Genomic DNA, 23428 nt, shown 5'->3' with positions numbered 1-23428 from the left:
CCAACGACTGGCTGCATGGCCCTGGACAAGTCAGATTCTGTTTCTTCGCCTACAAACTAGGCGCAGGAGTTATCTCCCTTGCAGGGTTGTAAGAATTTGAGATATCACATGACGTTCCCAGCACAGGAACCGGGCAAAAAGTCACTACATCACCAAGATCAACCTCATGCAAAATATATGTTTATATACCAAAATGGACAAAAGAATACTTACACATAAATATTCAAATATTATTTCTTTTAAAAAAAGACACAGAAGTCAATTGTCTTAAGATTCTGAAAACCCTATCATCTACTTTATTTCTGAAGAAGGGTATGGGGAGAGTCACTGAGATTTGAAGAGCAGCTAACTTAGAAGCGACAGGAGCAACAATTTTAGGGTTCTAGGGCCTTCTGATCTGTCAGGGGATGGATGCCGAAACAGCCTTTTTGTGGAGAGTTGAACATTTCATTTTCCCTAGAGCACGACCCTCCATTTTTACGGGGATCAAAGAATAAACAACAAACTCAGTAGCACCAAATGGGGTTTTAAAGCAGAAAATAGGGCCAGGTTTCTCCTTTTAAATGCAAATTTTACAGGAAAATAGGTTTGTGAATCATAGCTGGTTTTCCTCTTGATATAGCCCTCTTTCCTCCCCACCCAGAAGCCCCTGGAGCCCGAGGAGCGAGTGCATTACTAACCAGAGACACAATCAGCTGCCAAACTGGGATCTGGTTACAAACGGACGGCCAAGCCCAGGGCGGCCCCCAGGGACGGGAGGCAGGAACTAGGCTCTCAGGGAGAACGGATACTGAGGGTGCCACCAGTCGAAGAGGCGGACGCTGTGCACCGGGTCGAGGATGACTTGCACGCCCTGTTCACTGCGCAGCTTCCGGCCGCTGTAGATAGGAGAGTCCTGGAACACCAGCCTCACTCGATGGTGTCGCATGTCGGTGCTCACGTTGATCGTAAACTGAGAGGAAAAAGCACATTAAACCACCTTGGTTCCCCATGGCCTCACTCTGAAACGAGACAGTCTGGACATCACGGACAGTCACTAGCCCAACACCATCTTTGAAAACACACAAAAACAGAAGGGTGATGGTTGTCATGTATAAGCTCTTCTTGGCGTCAGACACTTAAACCAAAGAAAGCCTTACAGAAGCTGACTGTATGGGACACGTCCACAAACACTACTATGAACGTCTCCTTTTAAAAGCAGGGTGAGAGCTGCCGAGATGACTTTGACACTATTGAACAAGTGAGCAAGATGCATGTAGGTACAACGCAATCCCATTACAATAAAGAAACCGCAAGAGCCCCAACTACACATGTGAATACAGAGCTCTGTACAGGATTATGCGTATCGAGTGCACACACGGCACAAGAGGAACGTTAAAGTCTGTGGAGAAACAGAATAAAAAGACAACAGAATCCCCATGAACTTTTAAAGCCTCTCCTCCGTGGATATAGCGAGGCTTCATCTGGGAGGGGGGTAGCGGTGTCTACAGTAAACACAGCATGCATGGCCTCGCTCCAATTAGGCAAAAAAAAAAAGTTTAAGACTATATACTTCTACAGAGTAGCACACACACTAAGGAATACTCCCCCCAAGAGAAAGGCTTGATTACAAGTTACGGGCCAGTGGACATCTAAATCGCCTTTACTTTCTTAATACTTTTTTACCCCCATGTTTAAAACGAGCTTGTGACTAAAGACTCCAAGCCCATTTCAGTTTCCTTTTTCCTTTTTCCTAACCACTCAGAGCACTATTGAAGCAATCAGTAAGGATTGTTTCTTCTCCTGGTTTCTAAAGCAGCACATTGTGTCTAGGTACACAGCCCGTCGCAACAAATGAATCAACCATCTCTGGCCAAACCCTCCATAAATGCGGTTCTCTTGCTTTCCTCCCACCACCCCCAGCCGTCCTCCTCAAAGGCCTCCCTCTCCCTGGCTCCTCCTCGTAGTCATCAAAATCTTGGGTGACTAAACCACGTGCTTGTTTTTCTTTACAATAAAGGGGTAAGTGTTTGTGTACGACTGGCTAAGTTTGCACTGCATAGCCTCCCCTAGTGTGTCCAGGTCTTGCAGTGTTATGAGACCAGAGTTATCACTGATGCATAATATTCGAGCAAAAACGGAATGCTTAGGAAAGCCTTGACGAGTTACAACAGCACACCAAGGACAGAGGGGCCACCTTCATCTTCACGTTCCATTGATGACCCTGGGCAGGCCCAGGCCCTGGCAGACAATGCTCATGGGGAAGCCCTGTCATGACCGCTTTCCCGCTCACTGATGGGCGCACACCAAGACAGACAGGCCCACTCTCCAGAAGGAAAGGAGGTAAGACATTCTCAGGGACAAGTAACTTCTACACAAAGCTACACAAAACTGTTTGTTGCGAACAACTGTATCCACTATGTTATCATTAGTCTCCAAAGATTTCTTCCTGGGCTGTCAAACATACAAATCTCTCTCAAACCCTATATACAATGAGTCTGTAGAGAGCTGGCACCCTGGTGGCACAGAGGTTTAGCACTCAGCTGCAAACTAAGAGGCAGCAGTCACTCTGCAGGAGAAAGATGTAATAGAGACTGTGGTCTTGGAAATCCCATGGGATTACTGAGTTGGAATCCACTCAGTGGCTATGGTTTTTGTTTTGTTTTTAAATGGGGTACAAGAGCTGAGGCTGAAACTCTAAGTCACCACTTACCAGGGTAAATATCATTCCCATGACAATCGGAATAAAGATGAAATTGAGGGTGGTGACCTGCAGGAGGCAGCAGTCCTGGTCTGGGTTGGTATGAACATCTTCATATTGAATAGGCGGCTGCAAGCGTCCCATACACTTGCTCTTTAACCTGGGGGGCTGAAGAGTGCTGAGAATTAATCCAGTGGATTAAGCAAAGGAAATGTTTGTGAAAACCCCACCAATGAAAATCCTACGGCTCAACTAAAGACAGTGAGACTCTCTGGTTCTCTCTGGTCACTTTACATACATGCTATGGGCTTCTACAGCGAGAGAAGAGAAAACCCGCCTTTCAATAAAGGGGAAGCCCATTTGGAATAGCAGCTGATGCAGGATTCACATAGACGGTGTGTGCATGTCTTAAAGGCAGTGGTGGCCCACTCCCCATCACTGTGGCGTCCTAACGAGACAGGGATGCCATCCTTGATCGGACACCATGGATTTGAATTCCAAGCTGCATGCACTCTCTGCTCCAACCAGAACTAAGTGCAAGTAAAATGTCATTTTGATAAATACTACTGTAATGCGGAGTCTGGAGAACCACTGCAGAGCTATTTCCACATCCTGGCCCCTAGCCATCTTTTTTTAACTTCCATTAAATAGGCTAAACTTTAAAAATAGCTTCCATTACACTAAGATTAGACCTTACAAATCTATAGCAGTGGACTTGGGCTCCAATTAGATGGCATTCCCTGGCATCTGACAAGAAATGGGAACTTAGAGTCTCCATCAGAGACCCCAGAGAACACCTAGTGCGCTGAAGGGCTGCAAGTGACCGCCACGAGACACAGGCGCCACAAAGCCCGGCTCGGCACTCGCCTCCTCGCAGTCACTCTGGTTTCTCCTCAGTCACACTTCCCCACGTCAGGCTGCTCCTCCGTCCCTTCCCAGAAAGGACCTACCATGAATTTTCTACCAGTGTCTAGTGGGCACCACAGACTGCGGGGCTCTTAGGAAAAGCCAATTCCCAGACAAAAAAATTCTTCCCTAGGACCCTTGCCATTGTTGTTTTAAAATTTTTTAAATCAATAGAAAAATATGACATACTTTCATCACAAACTTTATTGCAACTCACCTCCATCAAGCGGGGGATAACTAGCTGCACTTGTAATATGTGTCGTCAATGGAATAATAGGTACTAGCGATGACGGGGGGGGAGGGGGGGGAGACGAGGCTGTAGAGGGCAGTTTCTCACCTCACGGCGGCCAAGGCCCAGGCCCAGCCCCAGGCAGAGGCAGAGAGCCTGGGCAGGCCCCCATCTCATGAGAAGACCTTGGGCAGTACCTCTCCTCTGGCTTCCCCTGCTCTGCACCCCACTGTAAAGCCCTGTACATGACTTGCTCACAAGCACATTTATGCCAAACCACCATACCAAAAACAGGATCAGGCAAATAACCCGAGTGCACTGTGATGCTGTGTTTCCTCCTGTTCCCTCACTCTTATGCACACACTTGGAGGACCCGCTAAGGCATCTCAAAGTGACACTGACATCCCGCATGGACAAAGCCACCTCAGTATAGGTACACCATCAGCACAGTGAAGAAAGGGCACAAGAATCCATGGCATCTTCCACCCTAGCACATGCACGTCTCCCTGACTGTCTCAGAAAGGTTCTTTGCCAGCTTAGGCCCCTGGTCCAGGGCAGCCCGGGTTTGCTCAGCATTAGACGGTGTGTCTCTGCCGTCTCTCTCTCTTGATCAGTATTAAAACAGCTCCTTTTCTTTTTATGCATTTATGTAAGCTTTGATGTGCATTATTAGATTCTAATAAGGTGATTTTGATCTCTAGTTAATTAGACCAAGGTACTACCTGAAAAACAAAAGGAAGATCATGTTTGTTAGGATATGCCCCCCCCCCCCCACCCTTTGCTAGGGCGTTTTCGTCAGAACACAGCTCCTTAGGCCTTAGCGTCATCTCACACGATGGCATCCGGTGGAATGTCTAACCCTGCCCTCCGCTCTCTCCCTGTCCTGGCTGCTGTACTATTCAGTGTTACTCCGATTATTATGTGCAGGGCGACAGGGGCTCCAAGTATCACAGCAGCCATGCTGAGGGGCTGGACTCTGGTACAAATCCATAACAGGCATCAAATCAGGCCAATGACAGGATCCTAAAGGAACCTGCCAGGGCCCCGATTCTAAGTGGCCAGTGTCAAAATGAACCAATGAGTCAGAGATGATTCTGATAGTCAAGAGAAATGGCAGGAAACTGCCACCCCCAGATTGGTGTTCAGCCTCTTAGGACCCTATAAAACCCTTGCCCACGAACTTCACTCACCTCCCTCTCTCCTCCCATCCCCCTCAAGCAGATGCAGGGGCAGTGAATTATTTAATGTGGCTTTAACAGCCAAGTCTCTGACTCCCACCAAACGACCTCTTGTTGCATGGGTCCAGTAAGATGGTGGAGGGAGACACTGATGGGATTCCCTGGAGTGCCACCCTGCTGTGTATAAACGAGCCCTCTGAGAAGCAGGAGGAGGCCTCTCATGATCAGCAAGAGCCAGGAGTGGAGCATGTCCCCTGGACCCGGGATCCCTGTGCAGAGACCCTCCTGGGTCCAGAGGACAGCTACATCAGAGGAGCAGCAGCAAAACCAGAGCCAGAGCCTGGGGCAGAGCGGTGGACTCCCTGCCCACGGAGTGAGTACAGCGGAGTGCTTCTGTGCCAGAAGCTGGTTTTCAGAGTGGGGGCGCCTCCGGGCACCGAGTTCAGGACGCTGGGCTTGGTGAACCCACAGAAATGGAGCTGAGTGGCTTTGGGGTGAAGTTTACTGCGGTGGGGTGCCTTGGGGAGCTTGTGCTGCATGTAGCAGAGTGGTATGCCCCTTTGGGCATTTACCAGCAGACCTGAGACTTGGCAGCATGTCCTGGTACGTGTTTCTCATTGGCATCACAACTTGTTAACTTCCTAAATAAGCCCTCTCATTATGAATATGTTTATGAATTTCTGTGCAGCCACTGCAATGGCTATTAGACCCCAAAGAAGTACAACAGAGGATATTATAGCAGATATTGCTCTAACAGTACACACCGGTACATCGCATGTTAAGAACACATACCTGTTTTTTGAACTTGAAGTTGAATTCCCACATTGGTTCCTGTCTATTCCCAACAACCTTTCTGCACCAGAAAAGCAAGCACTGTGAGAAAACAAAAACAAAAATAAACCAAAAATTAAGGGGCGGAGTGGGCCAAAGACAGGAAATAAAAATAAAAATGCACCATAAGGTAACAACAAAAATAATCAGAATCTTCTGTTTAATAGTACTTAAATCCACCACAGTCCCAAAGCTAAAATTATACTCTGGCACAGACAGGACCCCCAATTTGACACGGTGCAATAGGAAAAAACATCCCGGGGCCATTTAATTAAGACAAAGGGGGCCAGTATAAGCCCCGCAGAAACTCTGGAGGCCACGCCCTATTGTTCTCATCTCTAAAGATGGAAGCGTGGTCTCTGGAGACCATTCTCTCGAATTCAGCAGGCCACTCCCCTGCATTAAAACCTAAGGGCAGCCAGTAGCCACCAGGCAAAAGGCTAACAAGTTATAGGCCAGGCAGAGAAGGCTAGTCCCAGAACAGAAGCAAGTTGCTCAGGACCTCCTGGGAGCAGACAGCAGGGGGAAACTACAGAGCTGGGCTGAATTCTGTCCAGAATAAGGCCCTTGATCCAAGAGTCAGGCTACAGCTAGCGTTAAGCACAAGAAGTGAAGTACCTCCCGGGGGATAAGGGGTGGGTCGTCCTCCGTGCCAGCTGTCCTGCCCTGCAGACATGCCCTGTACGTCCTGCTGTTCCATCAAAAATAATGGGCTTGGCTTTAAGGGGCAAACACTTCTGCTGCCATCACAACGGCTCCAGTGTCCCACACAAGCTAGGCTACTGGAAAGAGAGAGAAGGGGAATCAAACTCGAGAAGCTGGAGTCCAGGAACATAGAGCAACTTCCTTTAGGCATGCCAGCAACTCCTCCAATGCCAAGCGGTCATGGGCACATCCGTGGCAGGGCCACGCCAGGTGGGTCACCTGCTAGGACAGGGCCCGCACCTTTTCAGAAGAGCTGGGACAAAGGGACACAAACCAGCTGCCAGGTGGCCTGGGCTGACTGCATGGGGCTAGGTACCGTCACTCTTCCAGCTTAACAGATAGTGAGCAGACAGGAAGGCGTGTGCCACACCGGAGTTTAGGCAGTAGCGCTCGCATGGTGCACTGGAGCCGCGAGGATGCGTCAAGCACGAGGCATTTGCGCAATGCTGCTCTGCTCCCACACCTGGTGCGGTTACTTAGGGCCCGACCCCACCCTCACCATAGTTGGTCTGCCACTGCCAAGTGTTCCTGGGGGGAGGGATGCTCTACGTGTGAGATGACATACATTGTCCACTCCGGTGACAAGCAGAAGCAGCTGCTGGTTGAAATCCTACTCGCCCAGGATTCTACCCTTGCCCTAAATCCACCAGCCAGCCTGGTATGAAAATGAACTCAGCCAATGGCCCCTAACCTCTTAGATTTGCTACCCTTGCGGGTGGGGATGGGGGTGGGATGGATGTCATAGACTCCTATACTCGAGTAATGCTAATTCATCTTGAAAGCCACATACCATTTCAATCAATAGGTACCATATAGATCATTTTCAAAGTAGAGCTAAACTACAATCATAACTCTGAAACCATAATCATGACTGCGTACCCAGTGCGTACAAATTAGAACTGCCCCACAGGTTCGTTCTCTGGCCAGCCCCCTGGAGGGAGCAGACCGCGAGCCTTTCTCCCACAGCGCCACCACGGGAGTTCTAGCTGCCAGCCTCGACATGTGCAGCTCAAACCAGAGGCCCCGGCCAGGGCCCACAGCCACACTAAGGGAGAACAGTCACTACCCACCTCACAATCCGACAGCGCCTAAGTACGAGAGCACAGCACGGGTTATAGAAATATCAGGTTCTGGACAGTGAGTGATAACAATGATCTCCAAACTCCAGATACAAGACAGACAATGGTATTAGCTGGATGGGGAAAAGGCTGAATAAACAGTAATATCTGCAGTACTCCTGCCATGTAGCTCAGCCAAGGGGGTTTCACTAAGACTCCATGGGAATGGACCGAAGGCTAATCTAAAGGGTTTGTTTACACGTCAGACACAATGAGTGAGTCTGAAATACGGGGAATAAGGAGGTGTAAGTACTGCGCGTAGAGCACAGGGAGAAGCTTACAACTCTACGGTCAGCGAGTACGCACTGAGGGGTTACAGCAAGGCCATCCTTCAAACCCACCGGCGCCCCATGGGAGAAAGACGGACTGCCTGCGCCTGTCAAGACGTACAACCTCGGAAGCACTACGCAGTCGAGATAGATGAGTCTGCGCTCTGGCAGGCAGCTTGGTTTGGGGTTTCGGGTCTTTGAGCAGGAGTGTCTGAGATGGACAGTGGGATAGCGAAGCATCTAGACCAGGGCTTTTTAAGGTCAACAAGAAAGGGGATTCCAAGTGTCAAGGTCACATTAGGAAGAAGAAATAATGTTAAGGTTTTTTATCTTTGGATTAGGTTGAAAGCTTTTTAAATTAGTTTACATGTACCACTTGAGCTGTGCTCTTTCTAGTCCAGCCTAAAAACACCACCCTCTCTGAAGTGGCCCGATGTACAGTCTGTGAAAACAGAGAATGCAGAACACCATGGGCAAGCCTCACGTAGAGAGACTACAAACGAGCCCAGCACAGGGGGAAGGTCTTGAGAACGGGCAGCCTCTGAGCCGCGCATGTTTCCTTAGTGCCCGGGCAGCCAGAAACCCAAAGTCGGCAGCATCGAGGGAGCTGGTGCATAAGCCATGAAAGCAGACCCACCAAACCTGAGCCCATTAGTCAAACCCCCACGCTCAGTTTCACTTACTTTGGAATTCTTGAGTGTGTTGGGCGTGCTTTCTGGAATGGCAGGGTTCTTGGAGATTCGAGAAGCAAATGGCTCATACATGTGGTACAGAGACCGGATCACACACGCCCGGAGACAGCGCAGCTTCTCCATTGATTCAGGTTGCAGGCGCAAAGGCAGAGAGGCGTCCAGCGTGTAGTGCCTGAAACATGACACATGACTCCTACCAAGGTGTGACCTGTCCCTCATGGCTCCCTGTCGGTCTCCTGGTCTTTGCTCCACTTGAAAGAGCACATCTAGGAACTGATTGACAATGCACAGACGTCTGTTGCTCACAGAGCACCTGGACTGGTGAGGAACCAACTCTCCTGTGAGCTCTCTCAGCAAGTACTCGTCTGCCCTCTTGGAACACCCTCCCCTTTCGGGCAGCCAACAGCCTTCAGGAAGGTTCGCCCCGCCAGCACCAGCCTTACTGGGCCTTCCTGATCGACAACTCCCTCCCTGCTCTCTACTGTAGCTGCACACACGGCAGCACGAGGCCCAAAATGATGAGCGAGACACATTTCCAGGATGGCTAGGAGAACCTCAGCGACCACTGAGTGGAAAGATACGCAGAGTGGCATCTGAAGGTTTGTAAAACTCTGGCTAAGGTATACCGCCAGAGAAAGTGCTGCCTGGGGACCTGACGGGCACTGCTTATTCTGGAAGGATCTACTGGGGTGGGGGTGGGGTGGGGGTGCCACCACAGGGAAGACAATTACCTGGATGCATTAATAATATCAAGTTTAAATTAGAGGGGCGCAAGGAATCCAGTGCTAGGCTCATGCCCGGGCAAAGGGCAGAGAAAGTGAAAGGAGGTCACCATCCAGGGAGCAGCTCCAAACCACAACCAGCCACACAGCTAACAGCAAGCTCCCGGTGGTCGCACCTTCGGTACAACCTGGTCCAAAAGGCAGCAGTGCAAGTGACAGTCCAGGCATTCTTACAAATCAGGGAAAAATTCACAATGTCCTCAGGACGGATGTAGGAAGCCAGCAAGAGCCAGATATCCATGGGATACTCTTCTCCTCCAGCCCCGTCCAGGTCTTCTGAAACAGAGAGAGAGCCAGCCTTTGACTTTGTACAACACACAGCCCTATGGACCTCAGGTCACTCCAGTCCCCCAGCAGGTGCACGAGAAAGAAAGGGTTTGAAACAGGCTCAGGGAAGGCTCTCAAGAGCATGATTTCCCGCTTATTCAAGCCGCTGGAAACCTGCCTCCACTGCCCATGTGGACAGGCCTTGTCCTTAAAAGCTAAGGCCCTTATTTAACAGCTTGGGGAAAGACACGGCCTTCTACCCCAGGAAAGCGTCAGTCGTTTGTACTCACAGGGCGCAGTTCGTCAGCACAGGTTCAATGGCAGCGAGTTTGGTTTGGGTTTTAACATCTATTTCTGCACAAGTTTAAAGCTTTCACAGTAGCTTTGCGTGCATTCTATCATTCAACTCCAGTAATTTGCAAAAGAAATGCAGAAAATAATTGCTGCACACATTTAAGGGCAAAAATAGAACCTGGTCAACATAAATAGAACTTGACTTTGCTGACTGCACTGACCACCTTGTCCTTTGTTTCTCGGGGAGTGCACCCTGACGGTAGCATCAAACCTCCCACTGAGCTCGGCACAGCAATGCCAGGACAGCTCAGCTTTTCCATTTCCATCGTGTGCGGTTCACAACATACCTACAAGTGAAGGTTTGCTTTGTTTTATTTTGTATTGTGAATTAGGTGATGGTTTACAGAGCCGATCATCAGTTTTATATTCAACAGCTCATACTTTTATTAATAAATCATTTTATTGGGGGCTCTTATAACAATCCATACATCAGTTGTATCAAACTCATTTGTACACACGTTGCCACCATCATTTTCAAAACATTTTCTTTCTGCTTGAGTCCTTGGTATTAGCTCTTTTTCCCTCCCTTCCCACCCTCCCACACTCATGGGCCCCTGATAAATTATAAATTATTATTTTCATATCTTATACCATCCACTGTCTCCCTTCCCCCAAGTTTCTGTTGTTTGTCCCCCTGGGAGGTGGGTTATGCATCCATCATTGTAGACAGTTCCCCATTTCTCCCCCTTCACCCCACCCTCATGCTATCACTACTCCCATTGCTGCTCCTGAAGGATTTATCTGTCCTGGATTCCGTGTGTTGAGAGCTCCTTTCTGTAGCAGTGTGCATGTTCCAGTCTAGCTGGATTTGTAGGGTAGAATTGTGGTCACGGTAGTATGTATGTGGGGGCGGGGAGGGCAGTAAAAACTGGAGGAATCTTGTGTTCCACTAGTGCTATGCTGCACCCTGGCTGACTCGTTCCTTCCTTCTGTGAGGGAATGTCCAATTGTCTACGAGTAGGCTGTGATTCTCCTCTCCGACACCCATCATTTGCATCAATATATTTGTTTGGGGTCCTCTGATACCTTTCATTGATACCTCATGACCACACAGGCTGGTGTGCTTCTTCCATGTGGGCTTGCTGTTCCTCTGCTAGATGGCTGCTTTGTCTAACTTCAAGCCTTTAAGACTCCAGATGCTAAATCTTTTAATAGCTGGGCACCATCAGCTTTCTTCACCTATGCACCCACTTTGACTTCAGTGTGTGTGTCGGGAAGGTGAGCCTCACAGAACGCCAGGTTATTAGAACAGGGAGGACTTCAGTAGAGACCGGTGCCCATCTACCACCTTAATGCTGAACATTTAAATATATGTACACAGACCTAGATCCTTATTTTTATATTCACACGTTCATGCCTATATTCATGCCTCTGTCTTTTGCCTCCTAGTTCTCTCCCTTATTTCTTTTTACTTTCCTCTTGTCCCACTATCATGTTTGACCTGCACTCAACTCTCAGTACTTTCTCTCGGCTACAGTGCACTTTATCAAACCCCATCAGGCATTCAACACCCTCTTCATCACCAATTTTGGTCTCTTATTATTTCCTTGTCCCTGGGTTTGTTGGCTACCTCCTCCCTTTCTCCTACCTCCTCCTTTCCCATGTACCTCCCCCCACCCCCCACCGAGACGTCAACCACCTTGTTTTCTTCTTGGGGTTGGTTGTCCTACCTTATGTGGACAGACACAGCTCATACATTTTTCTTTAAGTCATCCATTGCAATTCCTTCAAAACAGCATCATTTATCCCATTGTCTGTGTTTCCTTTCCACCTCGACCCTCTGGACTGAGTCCTTGGAGAGTGCTGCCCTTTTCATGTGAAACTGCTGCTCCATCTGGCCCAGGGCAGAGACCAGCTCCAGTTCTTTCATGATTTTAGTGTGGGCTCACATTTGTATATCCCACTCTACCCAAACTCAGCACCAAACTCACGGTCACCGAGTCAAGTCCGACTCACGGTGACCCGGCAGGACATCGAGCTGCCCCTGCTGGCTTCTGAGACTATAAATCTTAACCTGAGTAGAAAGTTTCACCTTTCCCCTGTGGAGCGACTAGTGGCATTGAAAGACCAACTGGTGGTTAACAGCCGTGTTTAACCTTCAGTGATCCCTTGCAAAGCAGGCGGGAGGGGTGGCCAAGCACTACTGAGTTCTGGGCTCAGGGTTGTGGGAATTGATGTTTCCACGGGCTCTTTCCATGCATCTTTTGATTTTCACCTCGTCTTTCCCCAGAGCTGCACCTTAAATAGCTACTCATGTGCTTTTAAGGCCCTAGTGACTGCTCTTCAAAGTAAGGTGCAAAACACTGTAAACTATTGAAATGTCAACTGATCTTGGTGTCCCCAGAGAATGGTCCTGAGCTCCTGGGCCCTGTAACTCGTCCCGCCAAGGTATGATTATGTCTAATAGGGTTTCATCACAGTCCCTGTATGCTCCTCCACATATTTCCACTGATGGGTATGATAGTGTCCTTCTTTTTGCTCTTTGTGAACTGTGCCGGGATGAACATGGGTACACATCAATCACTGTCCAGGCCTTCATTCCTCTTGGATAGACTTAGTAGAGGGATTGATAGGTTATACAGTATCTCTATTTCAACTTTCTAAGGAGGCACCATACCACCTCCCACGATGGTCGCACCGGTCCCCCAGCACTATGCTCCAGTCTTTCTGGACCCTCGCTGGCAGGTGCCATGCACTGCTTTTTAGAACGTGGCTATGAACGCTGGCATAAGATGATCTCTCGTTATTGTCTTCATTGGAATCTCACAAATGGCCAGCATTCTTGTTTGTTGGTAACCTGAATGTCCTCTTTAGAAAATGTCTATTCATGTCCTCTGCCCAATTTTAAATTGGATTATTTGTCTTTGATTGTCGAGGTACTGAAGTTTTCTGTTAAGCTTACAGCCTTGTCCCCTGTCAGATATGTCATTGCCAAACACTTTTAGCTAGTCCTTGGGTTCTCTTTTTACTCTTTAGGAGAAACCTTTCGATGAGCCTAAGTGTCTAGTTTTCAGGTGGTCCCAGTCATCTAGTTTGTCTTCTGCTATTTGCTTTTCCGTATGTTGGACAGTGTATTTACACCACACATTAGGGCCCCCGTGCGTCTCCTATTTTGTCTGTGATGGTCTGCACAGTTCCAAGTTGTGCATCTTGGTGTCTGATCCAGTTTGAGTTCTTCTTGTATATGGCAGGAGACACGGGTCCTGTCTGTCCTGCTGAGAGCAGGTCTGCACTGCAATCCTGCCCTTGCTTTCCCTTGCCCTCTCCATCCACCGCGTTTTCTTCCGCTCAATCATTTAAAAACCAAACTGATTTTAGGAAATTCTGAACTGCAAACCACATCTAAAAACCCAGAAGTTACATATGTGCATTACCCAATACTAACTGACTGTCTACAGGTTCTTTTCCTCTAGTTCCTCAGTTCACTGCCAGGGTACCCGAGAACCCCGGCCACAGAGCGTCCTGGACACTGCATCTCTCTCTCTTCCTCCTTCAGAAATGACTAGTGTTAATTAACTCTACCTTTGGACCAGGAGGTCAACTCTCCATTTCAAATTCAAATAAAATTCTCTCTCCACGACACAGAAATGCTGACTCTGCTAAGTCCCTGGATTCACAGTAACAGAAATAGCCTAAACCAGCTTTCTCCTATCTTTGGCAAAAGAGCCTCTAAACCACCTCCCTGAAGGTGTCCCTGCTTTTCGGGCGATCTGCTTCCTTCAGCTGACTCAGTCAGGCCCAGTGTTGGGGTCTTCATACGAGGAAGCATGCATCTAATCCAACACCCTCGCTTTTTGCTTCCTGCCCTTTCTTGTCATCTCTGGTGCCCATCAAGGCTCAGACTACTCTGGTTGGCCTCTCCTTTCTCCCCAAATTAAATCTATCAAAGAAATGACTCCCAGAATATCCTCTACTGAGATAAAAAAAAAGAGCACAATTAAAATGATTCTGCCTTTGGAGATAAAATGCAAACAACAGTAGGACTTAACATGGGCGTACTTATCAAATTTCAAGATGCGGAAAAAGAAATCAGTAAAGGAAAGCTTCGGGCCTCAAAGGCCATAAAGAATTCTGACAGGCACTGGGTGGAGGCAAAGCACTGCAGAGTGGAAGGGTAACACAGAGACAGTCTGACATGATTTTGATGTTAAGAAACTGTTAGCTTGAGATGTGAAAATGGTGTCTGCTTTAAAGATGATCTTTCTGACGATAACTACAGAAATATTTCAAGATAATAACAGGTATCTAGAAATAGTTTCAAAATAATCAGCTATGTGTGGAAGGTGGAAGGTGACACAAAATGGCCATGACTGGTACCTGTGAATCTGTGTGAACGCAGCATGGGGATTCACAACACGCTTCCTTCTCTTTGTGTACGTGTCGCTTACCAAGAATGGAGGGGAGGGGGCAGACCCGGCTCATTGGAATGAGGGCGACTAAGTGGATAGCTAGTGGTGCTGTTGAGCAAATATAGCACTGTCAACAAGGTCCTGGTTCACATCCATCCCCTGCTCGCCAGGACAAAGATGAGGCTGCCTCAGAATCCCAACATAGGGTTGCTGAGTCAGAATCAACTCAGCGGCAGTGAGAAGAGGTATAGTAAGGCAAGAAAACAAAAGATGAATTATAGTTAAGAATTATGGCTATCTATCTGATAAGGGAAGGGTATCCTGAATGCACCAGGGCCTGGTGGCATAGCTTCGAACCAAAAGGTTGGCAGTTCAAATCCCTGGCCACTCAACAGGAAAAATATTTCCCAGTCTGCTCCTGTCAAGACTATCAGGTGCCTTGGAAGCCCCACAGGGCACTTCTACTCTGTCCAATAAGGTGACTGTGAATCACAATCAACTCAAACAGTGGGTTTGGATGGGTTTTGGTATCTTCAGTAGATAAAGAATTTTTACAACTCAGTAATAAAAAGACCACCTACCCCAGGTAAAAATGGGTAAAGGATTTGAATAGACATTTTTCGAAAGAAGACATACAAAGACTACTGAGTACATGAAAGGATATTCAACAGAACTGGCCATCAGGAAAATGCCCACAATTGAAAGCCACATCTATGAGCGTGGTTAGAATTGTTAAAGTCAGGCAATAAAAAGTGTGGTGCCAAGTTGAGATACTGGAATCCCCCCAGAGTGTCAACATTTTACCTTCCAGAAAAGCAGTAAATAGTCACAGAGCATGATTCACAAGTGACAAGTGGGAACAACCCAAATGTTAATCAATAAAAGAAAGGAAGGGCTGGAGTAATGACATAGACTAAAATATGGAGGAAGCCTGGAAACACACTAAGTAAGAGGAGTCATGTGAAAGACCGCATATTCTATGACCCCATTTACATTGTGTCCAGGATAGGGCATGAGTGCTGCCAAGGGCTGAGTGTGGCTGTGGTAGGGGCAAGGAACGATGCCAATGGTATAGAGCTAGTCACGAAACTGCTCAAAACTTTAAAGTCACACTGATGACTACACAACTCTGTGAACACGTGAAGGCCGCTGAATTGCACACTTTAATGGAGTGCATGCTACATGAACAAATGTTAAAATGTTTGTCACACGTGTGGAATATGTTCTAAATAAGTCTCTTAACAGAAAGGTTGGGATTATCTAAATGATTAAGGAAAAAGAAGTGGGAAATGTCAATATTAATTTAAGGGTCTTGAAGAGTGATTATCAGACAGTAACTGGTATAATTCCATGGACTGTCAGTACATTAATTTACATTTCAGTACACGTCAACAAATACACATATCTGTTATCTTATTCTCAAGCAGAGAGGAAAGTTTTGGTAGATCTGAGACCAAAACTATACATATTACTTATTAATTATGAGCCTCTCCCTAAACCTTTCTGGTCATCGAGATCAGCAGAAGAGCTTTCAGAGCAGCTCTCTGGGTTCCACTCCAAGAGGTTCTTCTCATCATTAAACCTGGGGTACACGCTGTAATCTGATTGATGATTTAGCACTTGGTATCATCCGTGTAAGTTTTCTCTCTACTAACATCTAAACATTACACTTTTCTATTTCCCTCATAAAGGCTCGAAGCTGACATTAGTAACCACAAAGAACTTCAAACCTTTTAGTCCTAATGCTGCTTCCTACACCTTCAGAAACCGAAGGACTTTTTGTTTTCATGCTACCCATAAGGGTTTTGACCCTAAATGAGTGTCTACTAAAGTCAAGTTCACAGCTCCACAAATCTACTCTTGCTGATGTCCTTCCCTCTCAAATTTTCACACAAAAAAACCCTAAGAAACCCTGGTGCAATATACCCTGTCCCACTACTAAGATCCAACTTGAGACTAGGTTCCCCGCCAAACCAGTCCTTTACTGGCATTCCCTCTTGTATGGCCCCTGGTGCTACTGGGAAGTGAACGCTTCCGCTCAACACCACAGAGAGGGCTCACGTGCCAGAAGAGCACAGCCCTGGCTGTACCTTTGTGCCTCTTGCTCTTCTTTTTTCTGGAGACTGTTCTCTCATAGATGCTCTCCTCCTGGGCATCCATCTCATCACTGCTGTTGATGATGTCACAGGGCTCACCAGTCCCAGAGAGAGCTTCCTCCGCAGGAACCTGGGAGGCTTCCAAGCCACACAGAGATTTTACTAGAAGAAAATAAGGGGGGGGGGGAGGGTTACAGGGAGAGAATGAGATGTCGGACAGTCTTGTACAGAAATGCAAACATGTCTCCATGATGGCCAGGGGTGGTCAGCGGGAAGGTCTGCCCAACTCCCCTAGAGAACGCTGGGATTCTATCAGCAGGTATGCAGGCCAGGAAGACATTCTGGATACAAAACAATGAAGAGTCACCAGCAACCTGACTCGTAGGTTGCAGAAACGGACTCCTTAAGAGACTACTTCAGACCTGCCATTCTTCCTCTCCAAACTCAGCAGGATTAAAGACAGAAGGTGGATTTTCTTCTCATTTACATAACTCCTGAGGCGTGGTGTTGGCAACAGGGGACTACTGGTCCTGGGCTAGAAAGGATGGGTTCACAAAAACCCGAACTCTAGAGGGAAACCAGCTGGAAACATGACAATAAGCAATACCGGGAAAGGAAATTAATTATTAGACATGGAAGCAAACCATAGATTACGCTGAAAATATACCAGAACTACAGGAATGGATTAATCCCCCAGGAGAAAGCAGAAGCCAAAAGACCTTATTCCTGCTACTGACAGTACTATTCTGGGCTCAGCTCTCCACTAAGTGCGTGTGTAAACACTGGGAGCAAACACGTTTATGGGAAGATGCCCGGAGGATGGCAAGAAAAGCACTGAGTCAGGATCCCAGGGAAATGAAACACGGATAGGTCTCCTCAGGCCCGAGGCTGAGACACCTGCCCAGCACCGCCTACCTTCCTGCTGAACGGCATTGGCGACGGCTTTCTTGACTCGTCCAGACTTCACGATGGCCGGATCCGAGTTGGCATAATCCGCCACGGTCACTGAAACAATGCACCAACCCTCAGTTATGTGCCCCACCAAGCCCCCCTCCTTGCTTAGCTCCCCAACCCGAGACGCCCCGCTGACCCCCGCCCCTTCCCGGCCGCTAGCCCCCGAGTCGCCCGGGGCCGTCGCCCGGGGCCCCCGCCCTCTCGCCCACCTCGACCCGAGCAGGCGTCGTGGGCCCGAAACTTGAGTCGCTTCCCTCTCTTGGGCATGGCGACCGCGTCGGGGCGAGGCCGGCCTAGCGGGCCCGGACCCCGGGCCATGTCTCCGGACGCAGGGCCGGCTCCAGGAGCCGCGGGCCAGCTCCGCCCCGCTCCCCGGCCATCCCGCCCGCCGAGGCGGCGGCTCTCGCGAGACCTTGGCCTTGGGCCCCGAGTCGCGTTGCCAGTCGACGCCACTCTTCGGCAGCCAATCAGCACTTGGGCCGAAGATCACGTCATCAGGCGGCGCCCGCTAGGTTCCGTTAGCGTGCCGTCCGGTTTACGTGTCGGTTGTCGCGGCGTCTTTGGTCGAATGGCTGGTGTCTCCTCTGCAGAACGTACAACGGCGTTAATCAAAACCGAGAGATCACGTCCTTACGCTCCCCAGTCCTCCCCGCCTCCGCTGTGCCCACGTAAGCACCCAGATGCGCAAACATTGTCGTCATCGTGGTTGCTGTGTGCCAGGCCCTGTGCAGCCGTGATCCTGGCACTGCCCTTTGCCGGTCCTGAGGGCTCACCATCGAATGGGAGAGTCTAGTAAACACGCAAGTTTAAGATAACCTGCTCATGACTTTAGAAACGGGGAAAGGTGCACATATCTTGACTAGGGGAATAAAAAGGTTTGGTCCGCGGGGATGGCATTCAGTCGGTGAGAAAAGGCATGCTAGGGCAAATTAATCTAGGACCTTAGAGTAGAATGGTCTGCTGGACCTTACATTTGAGCATGGCGGAGCTACGGTTAGAGGTATTTTGGTATGGTAGTTCAGGGAAAGTTGGAAAACTAGGTTGAGACCAAATTGTTAATGGCCTAAAATGAGAGCTCGTCCCTTAGGTATTGGGGACCCATGGAATATACCTGAGGGTATTGAGGCACCATTTTTTGAGAGTACAATAAGGAAGGAAAATATGGAGACAAGAGATACATTGGCTGGTATAGACCTGATCTAAGGTGGCAGAAGTGAAGATACAAAGGATAGGGGTGGGGGGCAGAATAAGGAGCTGATAGCACTGATGATTGTATAACCCCACTCAATGGGATTGAACAACAGATTGTATGTGAATGGATATATTGGAGATGTAAGAAATGGCCATATAGATACACTAAAAAATGGATTTTTTCAAAGCTATGTATTTTTTTAAAAATTTTTTACAAAACAACCTTAATACCTTCAGAGTACTCTCCATTATACTTAACACATTTGTCAAATCTGCAATTCCATTGTTGGGAACATATTCCAAACTCATCTGTTTGGATAACTAACATCACCTCCCTTGTTTTGTTTTTTCACTTCTTCTATGTCATCAAATTTCATGTCCCTCCTTATGCACAGAAAGAAAAAGAAGTTGCATGGAGTGGGGTCAGGTGAGTAAGGTGCCTGGGGCAAGAGAGGCGTGCTCTTTGGGGCCAAAAACTGGCACACGGGGATGGCTACATGAGCAGGTGCACTGTCGTGGTGGCAAAACCCATCCCCCTGTCTGCCACGAATCTGGCTTTTTTTGCACACTGTTACACAATCTTTTCAGAGCCTCTAAATAATACATAGCTTGAATAACAGTCTGACCTGATGGAACAAACTCCAAATGCACTATGAGTTGATGTTATTTCGTCCGTTCAGGGAGTTGATGGGCGTCCAGAACGAGGTTTGTCATCAATCATTTCACAAGTTTTTCCCATCCATATCACAACAGTGTTCTGCAGTATTTTTCCTGAGCAGGAACCAAAATTTCACAGCCACACACTGTTCTCTTAAATCAGCCATCACCAAAAAACGAGGTTCAAGCGAAACTTATTACCAAAAAAATTCACTGTGACCAGAGAAAACCTTCCCAGGCAACGCCACTGGATGCACTGACTCAGCGAGTTCCTCGGTACATGCATAGCAGGACAAATGCGTACTACAAAAATTCTTCTCCGCACAATGCAACTCTGGTTTGGGCAGGGTACACCCTCATATATAAGGGTTCCTAGGGGCATGGTGGGAGGGGGGTGGATAAAGGGGAACAGATATCAAGGGCCTTAAGAAGAAAGAAACTGTTTTGAAACTGATTGTGGTATCAGTTGTACAACACTGCTTGATGAATGTTATAGCTTTAAGGGTTCCCAATAAAATGATTAAAAAATAAAGGATGGACAGAATACAATAGAAAGATGAAGAATAATCAACCAAACATGGTCATCAGAAAGGAGGCACACAAATGAGAAGGCATCAAAAAGGTCTTCATGCTCCAGCCAGAAAAGTCAGGAGTAGCAGACATGTGCGAGGGGAAATGTTTGGGAAGGTAGAATTGACCGATGGAGGGGTAGAATAATCTGGTCTAGGTATTGCTTGAGCTGTCAGAGTCAATGAAATCTCCAAGTCAATTGATGTACTCGGTAATTTTTTATTGATCATTTAACCCAAAACCAAATCAAACTCACTGCCATCGAGTTGATGCCAATCCATAGCAACCCTATAGTGCAGGTTAGAACTGCCCCGGTGCATTTCCAAGATGGTAACTGTACAGGAGTAGAAAGCCCCACAGTGGTTAGTGGTTTCAAACAGCTGACCTTATGGTTAGCAGCCCAATGCGTAACCACTATGACACCAAGGCTCCCCTGAACACTTTAATACTATAAAAGGGAGCAAAGCTACTAGCCTAACTTTCCCACCCGCATTTGGAGAGAAGAAAATTCATCAAGGAGTCAAAGCCTGCATCGCTTCTCTATTGCAACGAAACAACTTCCCCAAATGGAGCAGCAGCAAATAGTTTATAGTTTCATCGTTTGTGCATTAAGAATTCAGGAAAGGCTTCTCTGGAAGGTTTTGGCCAACATCTCTCACGAGGCTGTAATCATAATTGGCTAGGGGGTTAGTCTCAAAGCTAGACTGGGAGAGCACCTGCTTCCAAACTCAAAGCTGTATCCATCAAGTCGACTGACCCATAGTGACAGTTCTTTCATGGCTTCTGGTCAGAGATATCAGTTCCTCGCCATGTGGGTCTTTCTTTAAACTGCCTGAGTGTCATGACCCAGCAGCTGGTTTTCCCCAGAACAAGCTCTCAAGGAAGTGAGAAAGTAACACCCAAGACGGAGTCACAGTACTTTAAACCTAATCTTAAAAGGTAGCATCCCATTGCCTCTTGCTTCATTAGAGCAAGACCAGCCCACACTTGGTGCAAGAGGATTACACAGGGAGGATGTGTGACTAACTAGAGATGAGTTTTTAGAGGCCACCTGACAGTCTGCTGGCCATAAGGCCTAAACGTTGTGAGGAGGGCCTTGTCAAAGTGCCACCAAACCCTAGAGCAGAGCGATTCCAGGAGGGAGTGATCACGGGGCTCAATCATTATATAGGCCAAAGACTGGAAAAGGGTGACTGATGGGGGTGGGTTCGATGGGGGCAGAAACCACATTACAGTGGACTTAGGAGCATCTGGGAGGTGAGGAAGGGGGTGGGCATAAAGAAATTCTTTTTCAATCAGAACATTTCCACAAGGATCTGGCCCGTTTAGTCCCAATGGTCTGTAAGTCTTCATTCTTTTTTCTTATACAACACCTATAAATCCCTCATTTCTCCAAACAGGAGGAGGGGGTCCTTGAAAGTTTTTCAAGGTCCCAAACAAAAGTGTTAGAGGGATCCCTGTACAAGAACACCATCTTCAGTTTGGGGGAGAGAAGAGCCCCGGAGAGGGAGCAAGCCTGTGGACCAGCACCACCAGGATGGATGGAAGTTACTTGGTGTCCTGAGTTCTGCCCCTGATCCTTCCAACTTCCTCGCACCTCTCAGACAGCAATAGCCCAAACTCGAAGGGAGTGAGTCTTACGCCCAGATATCCAACCTGCTTGTTCCACCAGGAAATGCTGATACGATCATTTTTAATAGCTAGCCCCCAGAAAGTCATTGAAAGCAAACCACTTATAGCCTACTAACATTTTGTAACAGGCTCACATCAGAACTTAATACAATTACTCTTTTTAATACCATGACTTAATAGACTTTAATCAATGAGGAATTATCAGTGCCGAATGTAATTATTATCATGAACCATTCCCATTTATCTAAAATTACAATAGAAAACAAAGCTGTGATGGGTTGCTAACCTAAAGAAAATAGTTTCAAGTCTATTTTCCATGTATAAATAATTCACGTTTGTGGTCAAGTCTCAAATGCAGATGGGAAGTGTTGGGTCTGCTCACTTCACAATGCTCTCCATTGCAAATTAATGAGGCTCACACGCAGGGAGACATACCCTTCTGAAGCACTGAGGCACAAGGCTCTGGGCGAAGTTGAAAGTACAAGGGCATGGGGTCAGGCGCAATTGCGCTGATGCTTGAGCCCAGCAACCCTGGGGCGGTGTGGTGGAGCACAAAACTGCTCATGGGAACTGGTTGGTGGTGCCTGCGACTGTTCCCCTCCTCCTCTTCCTGCTCCTGCTGCTCCTCCTTCTCATGACACTTGAGTTTTAATGTCTCAAAACTCTGTGACAAGTTTTTGGTCAAGTTGTTTTCCCATTTTAAAAGTACTGACTTTAAAAACTAGTAACTTTTTGGTCAGAGGGAAGAACCTCATCCCACGATAGTTTTTGTTATGTTACCTGTATTTATTAGAGTATTTGAGTATTAGGACCTTTTATTAAAAAGGTTTATTTGGACGTTTGGCCATTGAGCTGGTTTTTAGCTTCCTACAAATATGAGTTGTAGATTTTGAATTTCTTTGGGGATGTCCGTTAACTTCCATACATTGTGCTATACTGTGAACATATTATTTTGTTCTAATAAATCGGTGAACAAACATGCAAAAAACTAGTAACTTAAAACTGCCACTCAAAGACAAGACACAAAACATTCCTTCTGAACGTTTTACTGTGCATTGTTACCAGAAAGCAGTCTTTTCCCATGAGACCGTTCGTCCACCCCTGATACAGACGGGTGGCAAGTGGGATGGGTAATATGCCCTGAGCCTTCTGACAGTCATATTGACCTTGCCAGCCCCAGCAACCTTCATGATCCTGCAGCAACTGTGTCTGGTATGACCCAGATGAGCTTAGTCAGTCAGAGAAGCGCGCCACTCCCTCAGGCGTGCCAGGAACCGTGTCAACCATGGTAGCACATCCCCAGACTTCCAGAGTTTGGGGCCATCCTCCAGCTTCTTGCCAGAACTGTGATCAAGCGTCTCTTGGAGCTCAGCAAACTTGCCAGCAATGTGGGTCATGTGACAATCCCACAGGTGCATGCATGCCCAGCACTGATGTGGCCTGGGTGGTTCAGGATGACTGCCTGAGCAGGGAAGCCAGCTGCTTCCACTGGGGGGTCATCTTTGCTGTCACCAGCTACCTTGCAAACAGCTTTGACAGAGACGCTCTTGACATTGAAGCCTCCATTGTCCTCAGGCAGAGCTTCACTCAAAGCTTCATGGTGCATTTCAACAGACTTCACTTCAGTGGTAACGTTGACTGGAGCAAAGATGACCCACCAAGTCAGGTTTCAGAACTCCAGTCCCCACTCTGCCCACAGGTGTAGTGCCTAGACTGCCCATTGTGTCAGCATCCTGGAGAGGCAGGCGCAGCGGCTTGTCATTTTGGCAGTTGGTGGCAGATGCAGTCCAGAGCTTCGAGCCGCGTGGCCGCACTGGCATTGCCATCCTCCTAGGTGACCGTCCTTCCCTGACCCAGGCATGTGAGCACTTGGCTCTAGCATGCTGTCACCATTCCAACCAGACATTGGGACACATGGTACTGTGTCAGGGGTGTAGCCCACTTTCTTAATGTGGGTGCTGACTTCCT

At 47.8% G+C, this 23428-nt stretch overlaps 1 protein-coding gene and 1 long non-coding RNA gene across 3 annotated transcripts; one reads left to right on the top strand and one right to left on the bottom strand.

Annotated features, from left to right (window-relative positions):
* Positions 1–262: 262 nt before the first annotated feature.
* Positions 263–17802, bottom strand: TMEM183A (transmembrane protein 183A). Of its 2 annotated transcripts, none has more exons than XM_075529051.1 (8): positions 17620–17802; positions 17372–17461; positions 16451–16618; positions 9507–9666; positions 8600–8780; positions 5786–5866; positions 2693–2848; positions 263–952 (listed from the first exon to the last, which is right to left on the bottom strand). In XM_075529051.1, the coding sequence occupies exons 1-8, from the start codon at positions 17726–17728 to the stop codon at positions 767–769; spliced, it is 1131 nt and encodes a 376-aa protein (XP_075385166.1). In that variant the 5' UTR covers positions 17729–17802; the 3' UTR covers positions 263–766. The 2 variants fall into 2 exon arrangements, with proteins under 2 accessions (XP_075385166.1, XP_075385173.1); XM_075529058.1 differs by having other exon boundaries at positions 9507–9663.
* Positions 17803–17944: 142 nt separating this feature from the next.
* On the top strand, positions 17945–22068 carry LOC142437323 (uncharacterized). The gene is made up of 3 exons (XR_012782194.1): positions 17945–18078; positions 18997–19028; positions 21229–22068. It is a non-coding gene; the product is annotated as an uncharacterized LOC142437323 (long non-coding RNA).
* The last annotated feature ends 1360 nt before the right edge of the window (positions 22069–23428 follow it).

The sequence above is a fragment of the Tenrec ecaudatus genome, chromosome 1 (assembly GCF_050624435.1).
Source record: "Tenrec ecaudatus isolate mTenEca1 chromosome 1, mTenEca1.hap1, whole genome shotgun sequence".
Taxonomy (NCBI): Eukaryota; Metazoa; Chordata; class Mammalia; order Afrosoricida; family Tenrecidae; genus Tenrec; species Tenrec ecaudatus.
Note: the sequence above shows the minus strand (reverse complement) of the source record. Positions and strands in the feature narration are given on the sequence as shown.

Coding starts and splice junctions, on each gene's coding strand:
- TMEM183A (XM_075529051.1), bottom strand. CDS start 17,728: ATGGCCCGGGGTCCGGGCCCGCTAGGCCGGCCTCGCCCCGACGCGGTC. Junction 5,867..8,599: donor ACACACTCAAGAATTCCAAA/GTAAGTGAAACT, acceptor GTTTTCTCACAG/TGCTTGCTTTTCTGGTGCAG. Junction 953..2,692: donor TGGGAATGATATTTACCCTG/GTAAGTGGTGAC, acceptor TTTTCCTCTCAG/TTTACGATCAACGTGAGCAC.